This window comes from Mytilus trossulus, chromosome 7 (assembly GCF_036588685.1).
Source record: "Mytilus trossulus isolate FHL-02 chromosome 7, PNRI_Mtr1.1.1.hap1, whole genome shotgun sequence".
In the NCBI taxonomy this organism is placed as follows: Eukaryota; Metazoa; Mollusca; class Bivalvia; order Mytilida; family Mytilidae; genus Mytilus; species Mytilus trossulus.
In genome coordinates, this window is record NC_086379.1 from 62,702,188 (window position 1) to 62,717,894 (window position 15,707).

General features: G+C 31.9%; 3 protein-coding genes across 6 annotated transcripts in view; 1 reads left to right on the top strand and 2 right to left on the bottom strand.

Moving 5' to 3' along the window:
* Positions 1-1,914: 1,914 nt before the first annotated feature.
* Positions 1,915-4,488, bottom strand: LOC134725508 (beta-1,3-galactosyltransferase 5-like). Its single transcript, XM_063589379.1, has 2 exons — positions 4,338-4,488; positions 1,915-3,231 (listed from the first exon to the last, which is right to left on the bottom strand). Exons 1-2 carry the CDS (start codon positions 4,437-4,439, stop codon positions 2,221-2,223), a joined length of 1,113 nt encoding a protein of 370 aa, XP_063445449.1. The 5' UTR covers positions 4,440-4,488; the 3' UTR covers positions 1,915-2,220.
* The window catches only part of LOC134725511 (interferon alpha-inducible protein 27-like protein 2B), a 28,076-nt gene continuing 16,742 nt past the window's right edge, over positions 4,374-15,707 (top strand). The window contains exons 1-2 of one of the 4 annotated variants that reach the window (XM_063589384.1): positions 4,395-4,512; positions 5,393-5,511. Coding sequence is in view for 1 of the 4 variants with exons in the window: in XM_063589381.1 (XP_063445451.1) it covers positions 13,556-13,574 (19 nt within the window). In the remaining 3 variants the exon portion in view is untranslated. Of the gene's footprint in view, positions 4,513-4,566; positions 4,656-5,392; positions 5,512-13,540; positions 13,575-15,707 lie in introns of those variants that run through there. The other 3 variants (XM_063589382.1, XM_063589383.1, XM_063589381.1) reach the window with 3 other exon arrangements.
* LOC134725509 (beta-1,3-galactosyltransferase 1-like) lies at positions 5,507-6,602 on the bottom strand. The gene has a single exon (XM_063589380.1). The coding sequence runs from the start codon at positions 6,592-6,594 to the stop codon at positions 5,581-5,583; it is 1,014 nt and encodes a 337-aa protein (XP_063445450.1). The 5' UTR covers positions 6,595-6,602; the 3' UTR covers positions 5,507-5,580.

A 15,707-nucleotide genomic window follows, 5' to 3' on the forward strand; every position in this document is an offset into this window, starting at 1 on the left:
CACCCATCGTGTTACACATGCCAGTAATTACACAGTCGTAGATAAGTTCTAATACCAGAATCATTACATTTGTCGGCCACAAGACCATTTAAGTAAAAATAATGTCAGTACATTGATAACAGTCTGTAATGTATGAATAATACAATATTTTCATATTACCGACTGTTGACTCCGAAACTTATATTTCTCGACAGGTTGCCTTTTTTTGTTTTTGGTATGACATCTTGGTACTCTGCTTCAAGTTGACGGAGAACCAGGATTTCCAAACGCATTGAATGCTGGTAAACAACCTTTTGATATCCTCGGAATAATTCGTTCTTTGGGAGAACAACGGTTGCTTATCTTGGAATAAATTGCTTTGTTTGGCAGAACAGTGGTTGGTTATCAGTTTACATACTATCTGCTAATTACATGTAGCATTGATAACTATGTAAGATGGCGGCAAGTATTTTACGATTGTTTTTTATATCTTAATTTCAGTTGGTTATTGACACAAAGTATTGTTTTGGGTATAGAAACATGATCAGCAGTTAAAGAAAGCTATGACCATATATGGGTTTTTAATCTATGCTATGACTTGGAGGTAATGTATAAATACGTAGCCATGTCTAGTCGTTGTTGGGGCATTCAATTTTGATCCTACCTTACAAACTTATTTTCTGGTGGAGATCTAAATTATATTCCGTCGTTAATACGTCAAGATAATCCACTTCATATACTTGATTTGTATATAAGTGTTAATATGCTGTATTTGGTTTTTTGTTTGTTTGTTTGATTATAATAATTGTTCAGTACAAAATGAATGCATATATTAAAGGCTTTTAGTGTTCTCATTTGAATTGTTTTATAAAATATTTGTCATTTCGTGACCTTTGATATATTGCTATGCGGTATAATTGCTCATAGTTGAACGCCGTGTGGTATCCTATAGTTGCTTTTTAAAATTCTATTCGATTTAATTTGAAGGATCTCTTGTGAAAAGTTGTCTCAAAGGCATTCATACCAAATTATCTTATTTATATTTGTATATAATAGGACAAAAGTTGTATTAGTAAGATATTATACGCAACTGCATCTTACACAAACATGTTCAATATAGTGGTGGAAGAATGCATTAGCGCTATCGGCATGAATGATGGTTTGTTGAAAAGGGGCAAATTTAATGATTAATGGTAAAATAATTTGAACAATTAATTCAATCAACTGTAAGGAAGTACATACAATGCATACTTGCTAAACGTGCTAAATGTCCGTCGAGAAATGTCCCTTCCTAATTTTCTTCTTTTTTGTTCAATTTTGACCCATTAACAGTTTTATTCCTATAACTAGGGGGAATTAGTATTGCAGTTTTCAGTTAACACATAAATTAGTTAGAATTTGAAGAAATGAAAGAAAGGGAGTTGCAGTACAAGTTCTAGAAAGGTTTTTACACATTAACGAAGGGAAAATGTAGAATGAAAACTGAAATAAATTTCGCGTAAATACTGTAGGTACCAGTCTTGTAAAACAACTCCAGTCAAAACATGGAGGGAAACAAAATAGTGCATTTTTTCTGAAATTTTTTCTGAACTAATTTTTTTTTCTGTTTGATTATAGGTTTATGCTGAATTAAAACATATATATATAGACTCTAAAAAAATCTTGCATCTTTTTGGGATATCAATCCAGGAAAGTGGAAGGATATCATGTTTACTGGAATTGGTGCGGCCTAGTAAAAACACACGAATTGAATCCTAAAAAACAACAAAGGACAGGTCAACCTAAAATTCAGGTGAAAGTCCCTTTGCGTAGTTGCGTAAAGAACGTTGTTGGATAACTGAAGGACATTGTGAAAAACACAAGTACAAACGTTTATTGATTTAAACACTTTACTATGTGTTTACAAAGTGCATATTTGAACAAATAAACGTGCCAAGTATATTAAAATATTACCCATGATTTGTGTATGTTATGTTTATCTACAGTTAAGTCGTATTGTTGTCTCTCTGACATATTTCCCATTTCATTCTCAATTTTATTTAGGTCACGTTAATTTCGCTTACAACATGTACAAAAGACATTTGAGTACAATGGCCATATATGGAGCAATAACAAATCAAACAAATTTGGACATCCCATGATTCATATTAAAATATTTAATTTAAAATTGTGTAAAAAAACATGAATAGTAACTAATATCAGTCATTGCCTAAACTAATGTTAGGATATAAAAATCCTTAACTAACAGTTTGGATATCTGCTATTTATTTTCCCCCATATAAATTCCATCATTCTTGGCGATAGCTTAGTAGCTGTTATCCGTTTAGAATTCACAAAATCACATGCTTTAGGCGGAGTATCATACCAGAATGTAAAACCATTCATGTGCTGGTGTTTAGTTCGTATTGATTTAGCTAAAATACCAGTGATATACGCATCCTCTATTGGTAAATATGGCATGTACTCAGAGGCCTTTACAAGTCTATTTGCAATATTCCTTGATACTAAATATGTATTTCCAAACATATAGTTGGGGTAATGCGGAAATGGGTATGAATCTGTTCCTACTTTCCATACCCCGTTGCGTCTCACTTTTCCGTCTTTATTTAGTTTTCCTATTATCACACCTCTATAGTCAAATGAGACGTTTGTTTGTAGAACGTGTAATAAATAGGGGGTATTAACAAACGTGTCGTCGTCTGCTTTCAAAATAAATGTTGCATTGTAACAAAACAAATGTGACCATTCTAATCCCATTAAAATATTTAATGTCAGATTATAATACGAGTCTACAAAATCACCTTGTAAAATATCTTTGAAAACTCTGCTTTCTTTTCGTATGTTATCGTTCCATGATGTGTTCAAGCTATAGCCAACTAGGAACACATGTCTTACTAATGTAGACGTTGACATTGCCCATGTTGAACGGATTGCATGGCGTTGTCGACTGTTCTGTACTTTTGAAGGAATAATAATTATCAAATACGTTCTTCCATCACATAAATTTTCGTTCATTAAAGTGAAATTTACTGAAAAAGGATTAATTTTATTTTTACGTAAAATGAAGTAGTCGGCGTACCGTTCGTCTTGTGTTTTGCGCTTTCCATCTCCATTTAATGTAAAATTCTTATGACTTACAATTTTACGACTGTAAAACTTGTGCCACATAAAAAGAATTGCGAATATAAACACGGCTACTATAATCATTGCTTTGACAATCCATTTTGAGAGTTTGCATGGCTTTTTGGTCATCTGAAACGAAACTTGAATTAATAATCCATATATTCGGAATAAGTTAAAGTCGATGCAATTATGTTTTAATAAAAAAAAAAATGTCGTTTATGATAATTTTTTTATACCATAAAAAACTTTTAAAAAAAAATTTCAATGTGGATACCATCGTTTTAATATTAGAGAGTTTTACACTATTATTATTAAAAGTTTTTCTTGCAAGATGCTATTTCGCTGATTAAAACAAATCAATTAAATGACGTGTCTCTTGTGTAATCTTTTTTTCTAGCAATTGTTTGTTTTCACTTAACGAATCTTAATTTATTTTCTTGGATATGATCTTATTGTTTCTAACTATTTTTCATGGAACTGTTTAATAGTTGTAAATTCAGAGACATATGTGTGTGTATACGTCTATGGTTAATTCATTTAAGACTTTTATTTATTTAAGACTTTATTCTAATATGCAAAAGGGAAAACAATAACTGCTGGATATTTGTATCCAGTTTACAAATTTGTTTAAGCCTTTACAAACTTCAAAGTTATAATAAAGAATTCTGCAGCAATTCGCCCTGTGAGATTAACTATAAATTTCCAATAAATCTTATCAATAATTACTGATGAAAATGGTTACTCCTTGAAAAGCTAATCACCATGATCACCTCCACTTTCCTCTATCCTTATTTTTTCTTTCTTTAAAAAGTATTTTTTGAAAGCTTAATTTTTCTTTGTGCGGAGAGTGTCGACACACTATTCGTTAGCCATATTCTTTCCAGCAAAACATACAGACTTATTTCATTTCACAAAGTTATTTATAGATCCTGTGTATTGTTTAAACAAAATAAACATGATGAAGTTCTTAGTGGTAAAGTTGCGATTTCTCTAGTTTTGTTCAGTTTTGATTATTTATATTAAATCAAACTTTTTTTTAATTGTACGAAAACAGATAACTACAATATAACAAGTATGTTGGTATGCATAAATAATTGCATAAGACACATTTCTTTCGCTGGCACAGATTTTGGTAAAGTGATCTAAAGTACTACTTGAACTACACAAACGTTTAACGATTATTTTAGAATAGACTTTCGGTACTAAAGTTAACATATTATATAATAGTTACATACCTCCGGTTCAGTTACATGAAACAAATCGTTTTTGAGCCAGAAATGATTTTGGTTTGGGGATCTTTCATGGAATATATTCATCGCATTCATAATGGTTATCATCTCCCGGAAGTTATCTTATTTCAACAGCTTCTTTATGTTATGATGGTTGACCTTTGAACTTGTAAATTTACACGTGAGTATGAATGATAAGTACTGCCTGATGTATGCATGTTGATATCAATCATATATCGATAAGATAAAAAGTTGGGAATCTCATCTGTTGTAACTGACTACAGTGACTGCTTGATTAGGGAGATTTTGAGTGATAATTCACAGGTACATATACTTTTTATTTCCTTGCATGTGATAATCGATCATAATTATTCATTGAAAAAAACGGTCTAAAATAGGAAATATATTACAGAATTTCAAAAACTATTTAATATGAGCGGATTTTCATAATTTCATTTCTTGCATTGGAAATTGACAAGTTGTAAGATCGAAATCCTATATTATAATAAAAAAATCACTGGTACAAGTACTCTTGTCAAGTGTCTGTGTATTTTAGAAATGTAAATGTAAATGAAAGTGAACAGAATTTTTAATATATATTTTTTTTCAAATATATAAGATTGAAAACTGATGATGCTGCTCTTGAATTACAATACTAGTAGTACTTTTGATTCGTATCATGGTGTGTAAATTGTTTCTTTTTTACGATTATAATTTGAAGAAGACAGGAATTTTCCATATGCTAAAAAAAATCTGTTTTGTGTAAAGAAAAAAGTATTTATATGTCTATTTGAGGGTCACTAAATAAGTTATGGATTTCACACTGCGTCAAATATAGCCTCATTTTGTCTACAAATGAATTTCGAAATTTGTTTTCAAACAAAAAGATGGATGATAGTTTTAATGTCTAACATGAAGCACAAAATAATTAAACATAATATATCAATCAATTTTTATAATGACGTTTGAAATATGAATATGAAATATCTATTATTTTTCAATTTCAAAAACATGACTCTTTTGAACGTCTTTTTTTAAATGATTTCGTGGACTCTTTGTAGTTGCTGATTGTGGCGCCATGCATTTTGTTGATTTAATTCCATTGTTGCTGACAACATCATTTCATTAGAGGTTGCTTTCCGATAGGAATAACACGAATACCAGTGATGCAATACAGATTGTAAGTTATATTAAAACCATCACAAATCAGGAATATGTTAGTCTAATATAATCATATACATGTATTTTATCAGTACAGGCAGTTTGTATAATTGAAGTGTAAAAATGTATTCCATATTTTTAACATTTTTAATGGTCCTAGATTTGTTATCGATATATTGTAACTATAAAGGCATAGACTCGTCACTTTTGTGCTTTGCAACCAAAACGAGAATCCAGGATGATGAAGAAGTTTACTTTTCGCTTCTCTCCTTAATATTCCAGTAATATAGGCATCTTCTGTAGGTATACTCGGCATATGATTGGATGCCGTTACGAGACTTTGTAGTAATGTTCTTGGTATTACATACGAGTTTCCAAACACATAAGGTGGATAAGTTTTATGTGGATACAAGTCTAAATCCACCTTCCATCTCCCTTTGCGATTTACCTCTCCACTTTCAACCACGAGACCTATGATCCTTTCGGAGTGTACATTTTGACTGAGAAACAAGAGGTGATTTGGCACTAGTATAAGAGTATCGTCATCCGCTTTCAACACGTATTTGGTATGTTTGCAGTTTTTATTTATCCAGTTTAATCCAATCAAAACTTTCAATGTCAGGTTCTCATATGAATCAATAAAGTTACTACATAAAATATCTTTGAAAATTTTACTCTCGTTCAGTATTGCTGATTCCTCGTTTCTATTTTTCAAACCTAATATGAAAATATGTTTAACTGTAAAATTTGGATGTAAATTAGTCCAGACTGAATTGAGCCATGTGTTCCGTATTGAATTGCGTTCTTCTTTGGCACCAAATGTTGACGGAACTAGAACAACTAAATATGGGGACGGGTTGCAAACGTTTTCCAATAAATTGGAGTTTATTCTAAAAGAATCCACATCGATTGTTTCCCTTTTTACCATCTGGGTCTTTCTGGATATTAACATATTTCTGTTTAATGCGTTAAAAGCAATGTGCAAAATACAAATAATTGTAAATACCGACAAAACTAAACACCATACATTATGTGATACTCTCACAAAATAACGAGCATGTTTCATTGTCATATCATTATACAAACGGGTCAAGGAATTCATTAACTGCCATATTTATATGTACAAAATGTATATATTTTTAAGAGAGCTAATTATGATACAAAGGTAAACGTGTAATCTAAAAGTAATCCTTCATCATATTCATAAAGACTTTTAATGAATTCAAATACATGAATGATAACGACAAAAATTTATTTTACATTGTGGAAAAGCACCAATAATTGCGTTGTGCATTGCTTGTTCAAAGTCAATATATATATATATATGCATAACCTCGGCCACAAAGGCAAGTTGTTTTTGACGACAGAGATCGCAAATTATTTACCCCAACACTTCATAACACTGTTCGTCTTTCTCTGATAAGAGGGCGTAAATTAAAGGTACGTAGTTTCCATTTTTACATCCGTGTAAAGTATATAACTGATGAAAGTATTTCGGACAACACTTAAAAGTTCCATCTATAAATATTGCTGACATAATATCATTAAAAAGACATTCAAGATCGAGGTGCGTAGAAAGAATAAGCATACCTTTCACGCGATCATTATTGCTAACCTTTTGATATAATATGTATGTATTTACTCGTGTATGTTAAACTGTAAATGCAATAAGAAGCAAAGTATAACAGTCGGAAAGCTGACCCCGGTTTGACCCCATTTCTTAATGGACGTCATGTGATTACCATATATGGGCATTTTTTTCCCCAAATTAGAGAAGCTCGTTTTTTTGAATTTGTAGTTTTTTGCATGAATTAAGGACATACGATACAGTTTTGATCCTGTATTTACAAGTTCTTGAAAACTTGCATAAAGGCTATTTTTTACCTGATTAAATCAAATATGTAATAAAAAATATACCTTCATGTGCTAATTTTTGAGTAAAATTAGGTCGAAATTTTGAATATTTGCTCAAAATTCAGATTTGTGGCCGTAATTTCTTTTTCGAAAGAAAGACATAACTTTTTTGTTATAAAAGATAAACACAAATTGTTTTTTAATAAATAATCGGTAATTTCTGTATTTTATGCATTTTTTTTCAGAAATAACTCATATTTATCAAATGTTTATGAATTGAGGAAAATACGTAATTTTTTGCTGCATGTTTATCAAAATTAAAAAAAAAAAAACTCTCTTTACAGTTTTATAAAATTTGGGTCACATAATCTCCCTGCAAAATGAAACAGATTGCTGAAATCAGTCGAAAAATGCATCTTTTCCCGATATGTCACAGTTTGACGTCGCGAAAATAACATTTTACGTTTACTTAGCAACGTCATTACCTCCCCTGTAACTGTATCGTTTGCCCTTAAAACTAATTTCCTTTTAAGTGAACATTCTTGAGTCTATAAGAAATATATTACTCGATCCAATTATGGATTAAACTCATTTTTTTCTCTCAAAATGTGTCTTCAAAGTCAGGGTGTTGACGAAAAAAAATTGGTCACAGAAAATTCAAATCGTAATTTTCTTTCTTAACTTCTCGGGAAGCTATGCTGAATTTAAATTATGTTATGTAAATTGGTACCAGTCGATATGCTAAGATACGCAAATGTGCCACTTCGATGTGTACATATTTCTGACGAAACGGGGCCGACGGTAATTCACTAGTTACGTCCCTTTGTTTGACACTATCATGAACAATTTCAAACTATTGTTATAGCAAGTAAATAAAAAAATGAGAATGGAAATGGGGAATGTATCAAAGAGACAACAACCCGACCATAGAAAAAAACAACAGCAGAAGCCCAGATAACAATACTTGGTTGGGCCAACATTGGTGATTGGTTGGCAAAGTTTGTAAACAGTTGGCGTTGAGACCAACGTTGGCTGGCCGAACAAAATTCAGCCAACAGTTATTTTGACACTGTTGTCCATTCGTTAGCCTAACAACTTGGCACCAAAGTCTGTCATTTTTGTATGGTTGGCCTGATGTTGGCCCAACATTTTCTTACCAACTGTTATTTAAGTAGTTGGTCTAATGATATTCGACTTTAAAATATGTTGTCAATTGGATCAGTGTAAGATCTTCTGACTGAACCTACTGAACAAATTTAAAAAAAAAAACTTTATTTGAATGATTCTTTGGTTATATTTCATGACAATATTGAAATATAAGCCAACATTGTGCCAACAATATGCCAACATATTAGGCACTTATCTCCCCGTTTTATACCACAGATTTCTTTTTTTAAATATTATTCCAAAGTGCAAACAAAAAAATGTGCTCTTCATTCTCTTTATCTAATATTTTCAAATCTGTATATATAGTCATCTAAATGTATTTATCTTAATGTTTGAATATTTTTTTGCCCAAACAAAAAATATTTGAATCCAGTCTAAAACAATTATTTTAACACAGAAATTAATGTCTACTCAATTTTTACACGGGGTAGTCATAAATAATGGATCAAGACAGTATTAAAATGATAAAAAAAAAACCAGGAGTTTCTTTTCATTACTGACACTTGCAAGTTGGTCCCATCTTTTTCATTTAAGAATTGAATGCTTCTTTTTGTAAATTTATTGGGGTGTAAAAGCGTTGACTGAAGTACATTTTGTATGAAGCGCGCGGAAGCGCTTCATTCTAAAAATGTACGCACGGTCAACGCTTTTACAACCCTATAAAGTTACAAAAAGAAGCATTCAATACTTATGATTACATTTTTTAGCTAGGATTATAAAAACACGATTTTCATGAAGTTTAATTTTTAAATTCACCTGTGCACTTTATTGTGGGACCTCGTGTGATCATGAATGAAATGTTATTGTCTCATGCAATTGCTTACGAAATAACATGTGATGTGCAATTAGCCAATCAGAATAACGTATTAAAATGAAACATACATCTAATGTAATCATTTATCTTAAAAGAGATAATAATGAAAGTAGTCTGAATGTAAAATCTTCATTATTTTAAAAGGACAATAAGTTTGAGATCCTTGTTTGAACAAACTAAATATAACAATAATTACAAAAAAAAATATAAATCAATTGTTTTAAAAACAATTGTTGGCGGTCTTTCCATGTAATAGTTGGTTGGATGTCGGTTAAACACATGGACAACGCGAACAGGGAATTGAGAGTTAAACACGGAACACGTAAAATAGGTATTGAGAGCTTAAATAAAGTGTCCGTGTGTAAACACTAGAGATCTAGCCTCTAGGAACACATGAAAACGGCATTGAGAGCCTAGTGTCCGTGTCTAAACACTAGAAAACCGGCCTCTAGGAACACGTGAAAACGGCACTGAGAACCTAGTGTCTGCGTTTAAACACTAGAGACCCAGCCTCTAGGAACACGTAAAAACGGCATTGGGAGCCTAGTGTCCGTGTTTAAACACTAGAGATCCAGCCTCTAGGAACATGTGAAAACTGCATTGAGAGCCTAGTGTCCGTGTTTAAACACTAGAGACCCAGCCTCTAGGAGCACGCGAAAACTGGTCTGGGAAACATTTTAGTTCTATTAAAATTATGAAATTTGTAGGAACATGCAAGGATATATACACGCTTACACAAAAATCTGTGCATCTTCCTTTATAAAAGTTTTTTTTTTAAATAGGCTTTCCACAATGTTGTCGTGTCTTATTTACTTGTTGATCTTATTGTGTGCATTGTATTCAATTTTATATTGAAAGGAAATCGGACCTGACCTGCATGGTTTTAAATGTACGTACATTTTTTTTTTCGAAAAGGGGAAACCCCTATTTCATTCAAGGAAGTACCGGATGCAGCGATTGTCACGTCATGTGCACCAATCAGATATACTTAGAAAGATAGTTTATTTAAATCCTTTGCAGAGAGAGACTTAGTATGTCCTTTGACCTTGACCTAATTTTCTTAGTTGGGACTCAAGGACCTTCAATAAAGCGACTCTAGGTTTATACCCCTTACGGTTTAGGAGTTTATATGCATAACACTTCTATTAAATGCATAAGGGGAAATAACTCTCATAAGGAGACTCCGGAGTACTGTGGTGCATACCTATACTCTGCATCATGAAGATATAGCAAGCACTTTGGTCAAATAAAATTTTCGGCTCTCCCTTGACACCATTTGCGAGTAAGGTCTTGAGGAAACGATGATAGTCCGTCGGACGGGGACGATAAATGGCTGGCCCGTGTTAAGAGAGAGCCACATCTCTTGCACGTTAAAGACACCCTTGTAGATTTCGAAAAAGAGCAGGCTAATGCCGCTACAAGGCAGCACTCGCACCCACAAAGTGGAAAGGGATTAATATAAGTTGCAAAACTTGTTTCCCAATCCACTATAAATAAATATGTTTAAACTAAATAAATTTGTCGTAATCTTTTACGGTTGCAAAGGAGTCGTGGAAACAAGAAAAACAGTGTCCGGGGAGATAACTCTTACACCATAAAGTGTACAGTTTGGCAGGGTCAGTTTCAAAAGAGCAATAACTGTTTGAGATCATACGCGAAAAATCAAAGCGATATCTTGCGAAACTACCATTTTATGCAAGAACAAAATGTGGCGGAAGAAAAAAATAAAATCTCAGAAGAAAACCAATAGGTCTTTCCACGGAAAAGTGGAAAGACCTAATTACACATTAAACCAATAAATAAATGGTGCAAATCATGAACTTGAAAATAAATAAGAACAAAATAGACTCAGTAATATTTTTCTATTAGAAAAAAAATAATAATAACATTAAAAAAAACTATGCATTTTTATATTTATTAAAGCATTTCAGTGCAGTTTCTAGGGGCTATAAAGTCACTGACGTTTTAGATCACAAGTCAAAATTAAGTCACACTTCATGTCAGTATGATCATGCTTTGAATAAGATTGATTAAAATCATTTGTTTTCAGGGAGGGGGAACTATGGATTTTTCCCCAGACAAGTTGAAAACAATTCTTCCCATTCAATTTTAGCATTTCATTTAATGGCAGCTGAGGGTAAAACTTTTTTTTTCTCAGTGTCAAAATCATATTATTTTTCATCCAAAATTGGAAACAAACTTTTTTTTTCAAAACAATCAATAGCAACCACCCCTACCCTCACCTGAAAATCAAACGGTTGTTGACTGCCTAAGTTCAAATTTGGGAGTACTTTTTCATTTACTTTTTCAGGATTCTTTTATCACAAAAAGAAATATATTACTAGATCTATAAACAACAAATGAGTTTTATGTCAGTCATCTAAAGCAGTTAAGGTTGTGCAAAGACAGTATAAGATTACCTTGTTTTAGTCATGTAAGTCATACATTTCACTGACCTAAAAAGAATAATTAATCCAGTCAAACATTCACAGCTGATCTCAGCATTACTTAAATTATTAAATAATAACCGTACTAAATGTGTACATTGACTGTGTTCAGATCTATGCAAGGTGACATCGATTCACAAGACCGAAAAACAACAATGTCAAAAATGTCTTTCTTTTAGAATTTAGTTCAAACGGGGCGTCCCAAGGGGTGATAAAACGTTATAATTGATGGGTTTTTTTAAATTTTGAGATACGTTTTATTAATTGTATGTATAGTACATATAGTCTGTTAATCTGTGAAACATGGAAGAAAATAATTTTAAACGACGATCAACCGCATTACTGAATCGTTAAAAGACGGCCAATTTGACATGTTTGACTCGGATTTTTTTTTCCTTTTGATAATATAATCCATGCTTAACAATTGAAATAAATCTATTTCAGACCCTAATGGCAAGTAGGAATCGGAAAAAAAGATAAACTTCCAAATTGGTGCCCTAAAAAAAATTTCGCGAAATTAACGCTATTTCAGAATGGCGGGTTTCAATATCAGTGCCATTGTTGTCTTAAAAAATAGCAACAACGCGGGTCGTTTTTAAGAGCTGGCTTTCCGACTGATAAAATCGACGCAAATGAAAGAATGACAAGTCATTTTTAAAAATCGTTGCAAATGTCATACACCCGCTACAACTTAATTTTCAGTCAATATAGTGGGTTTTTAACGATTCAAAACTTTAACCGTAAAATAAGTGTTGTCTTACTGTAATTTAAATTGATTCCAACAGTATAAACAAAAAATCTTCAAATGTGCATATTTGTATATATGAATGATTTTTTACTAAAATATATAGTCTGCACTTTTGATAGTTTAAAGGGGCACTAGCTGTCAAATTCATGGTCACCAATTTGACTCAAATTCTCATATTTGATTAATAACAATGTAAAACATTTACCCAATCTATCAAACGTTTAAAATAAACAGTTTACAGAGCATGGGGTAGATGATTTTAGGTTCGTTTCGTGTGTATTTAAATCCAGATGCCATCTAATTAACTATCGATTTGACCTCAGATGACCATATAAGCGATGTAAACACAAATAAAGATATGAATAGGTTAAACCAGCACGTGCAATTGGATCTTTATAGGTCTGTTTGATTTGAATTTTTAGATTTAAAATATAAGTTTCTCATTGTTTTCAACCGTATAAGAATGATTTATGTGGATCGAATTAGTAATCAAATGATTTACCGTAGTTTCACTTTCATTGTTGACATTTTTTTCTTTAAATAACCAGTTCACGTACAATGCATGCGTTGTCAGTCTCTAGCTAGGGGGTTAAATTGAAGTTCACATGAATACCGGTTAGAATGATGATGACGTATTTACTTGCAAGTGAATCAGTCAAAAATTATGTATAATCGCTCATTTCAACAAAATTAAAGCAAATTGATTGCTAAAAGCAAATTATTATTTCATTATTCCGATTTAGTTAATGATTAATCTAAAAAAAATCATACTTTATTTTTTTATATATATCGTAGCGTGCTCCTTTAAAAAAGGATAACTTGAGCATTACGTAACCCTGAATTCGGAAGACGCTAATTTAAATTTTCTCTGAAGGAGGACTGTTGAAAAGAATAGCATTGACTTGCTAGCATGCAGTGCACTGATTATAAATGAAACGACATTAGACAGCCACAATGTAGACAGCACGGAAATCAAAATTCTTACCAAGAAAATAAAATAATCTTGAACATTTAAAAATAAGCACAAATTAAAATGGTCAATCTAGCAGCAGGTGAACATTTATCCTCCGTATCGGAAATTTTAAAAATCGTTTTCTGCGACATCATGTTTTGTCCCTATCAAAAGACATTTGTTAGAACTGAGCACAGGAACAGGGGGCTCTTGAAATATTTATTTCCAATATTTATATATAAATGATCATGTTGGTATTGTTTGAATCATTTGGTAATACAGTTTGAATTGAATTTATGTTTTCTGTGCGAGTACATGTACGACTCCCCCCTTCACACCCCACCCCAAATCATGCCGGTACGCATCTATGTATCATATAATTCATTATACTTGGATTCGATCACGAGGTTTTGTGCATGTTACATGATTTTAAATTATATAAGATAAGATAAGATAAGATAAGATAAATTTTATTTTCCAAATTAGGTCCCCAGGGGGGCATATACACATAACATATATGATTGATACAACATACAGTATTTTACATAACATTGTAAAATAAACTATTGAAATAGTCATACAGGTATTATTTGTTAAATAAAAAAGTATTTGAGAGTTGCTACTCCAGAGATGTGGCAAACCCCACTTTTTTTTTTTTTTTTTTTTCTCACTTGATTTTATAATATTTTGCTGAAAATGTATAAATATAAAATATAAAATAAATGATTGTTTAGCTGCAACAGACACCAAGGGACGATGCTCTAGGATTGTGATCTTAAAAGCTCTAACAATCCTCCTCGTATCTGATGCAGAAAAACAAACACAAATGAAAAAAGTTTATGTATATTCACAGCAAATAACATATACTGCAGTAAACAGGTATTGAGAATAGTGTAGGTTTCCCTACTGCAACAGACACCAAGGGGCGGTACTCAAGGAGCTGTGGTATTTACACAGTCCTCCTCGTGTCTGAAGCAGACAAGAAGGCCACATAATTAACAATTTTTCGAAATAAATTTACATGCAGCAGTGAGAATAGACTTATCTTCTGTGTTCATAAGCCATATCAGTTTATCTCTTGCGTTAAGAGTTAAAAAGTTGGGGCAACTTTTAGTTATCTCTTGAAATAGATGATTCCGGTCATCATTAAATTTAACACATTGGAAAAAAAAATGATATTCATCCTCCACATCTCCGGAGTTACAACGAGTACAAGTTCTGTCATTTAGGAGAGTACCCTGATACCTTCCAGACTCAATTCTTAAGTGGTGTGATGAAATTCTGAGCTTTGTTAAGCTTCGTCTCTGTTCAAAATTCCCAATAATGGAAAGATATTTTTCTCTTCCAAAAACTGATTTAAATGTAACATAAGTTCTAAGTTTACCATCTGAATGCTTTACCAATTCAGTGTTCCACAAGTCTATAAAATATGATTTTAATATTTTTTTCATATTAGCTTTGAAGCTATTAATTTTTGGTAATGGTGAAGATAGATGATTGATGTCTGGGATCATTTCAAGAATTGACTTCATAGAGCCATACCAAGATGGTTTTTTTGAGTGAGAAAGATTCTGTGATGTTACATAAGCATCTTTAAGAAGAGAAAATTGGGAATCAAGATTTTCCAAGCGATACCAGTAATTTAACATGGATTTAATCACATCATAATATAGTGGGAATCGTCCTAGCTCGGATAAAATTCCAAAATTCATGGATTTTTTATGAACACCTAAAACCAGTTTACAAAATTTTATATGTAGTCGCTCACATTTTAAACTGGAATAGATTTTTTCAAATGGTAAAGTTCCATTTCTGAATCTTGCTGAGAATGGATTAAAAGTTCCCCATATTTCAGACCCATATAGGAGTATTGGTTTTATGGTATGATCAAATACATGTAAGCTGGTATTTATGCTTGGATTAAGTGATAATAAATTCTTGTACAATTTATAATAAGCCTTCAAGGACTTTTTATACAGTTCATTTTGAGCATATGAAAATGACCCTGATGCACTAAAGTGCAAACCAAGATATTTATAATTATTTACACTCTCAATCAACATATTTTCATAAGTAAATTTTTCACAAATGTGTCTGCCTGCTTTATTGAATATCAGAACCTTTGTTTTGGTGTGATTTACACTTAAACACCAATCTTTACAATATTTTTCTAGGTTGTTTAGTCTTGTTTGCAATCCTTTAGCAGATGTTGATAAAAGGACCAAATCATCTG

What these genes read in the sequence shown, in the direction of transcription:
- LOC134725508 (XM_063589379.1), bottom strand. Translation starts at nt 4,439, where the DNA reads ATGATAACCATTATGAATGCGATGAATATATTCCATGAAAGATCCCCA. An exon ending in TTCATGTAACTGAACCGGAG is followed by an intron (nt 3,232 to 4,337) that starts GTATGTAACTAT and finishes GTTTCGTTTCAG; the next exon opens with ATGACCAAAAAGCCATGCAA.
- LOC134725509 (XM_063589380.1), bottom strand. Translation starts at nt 6,594, where the DNA reads ATGAATTCCTTGACCCGTTTGTATAATGATATGACAATGAAACATGCT.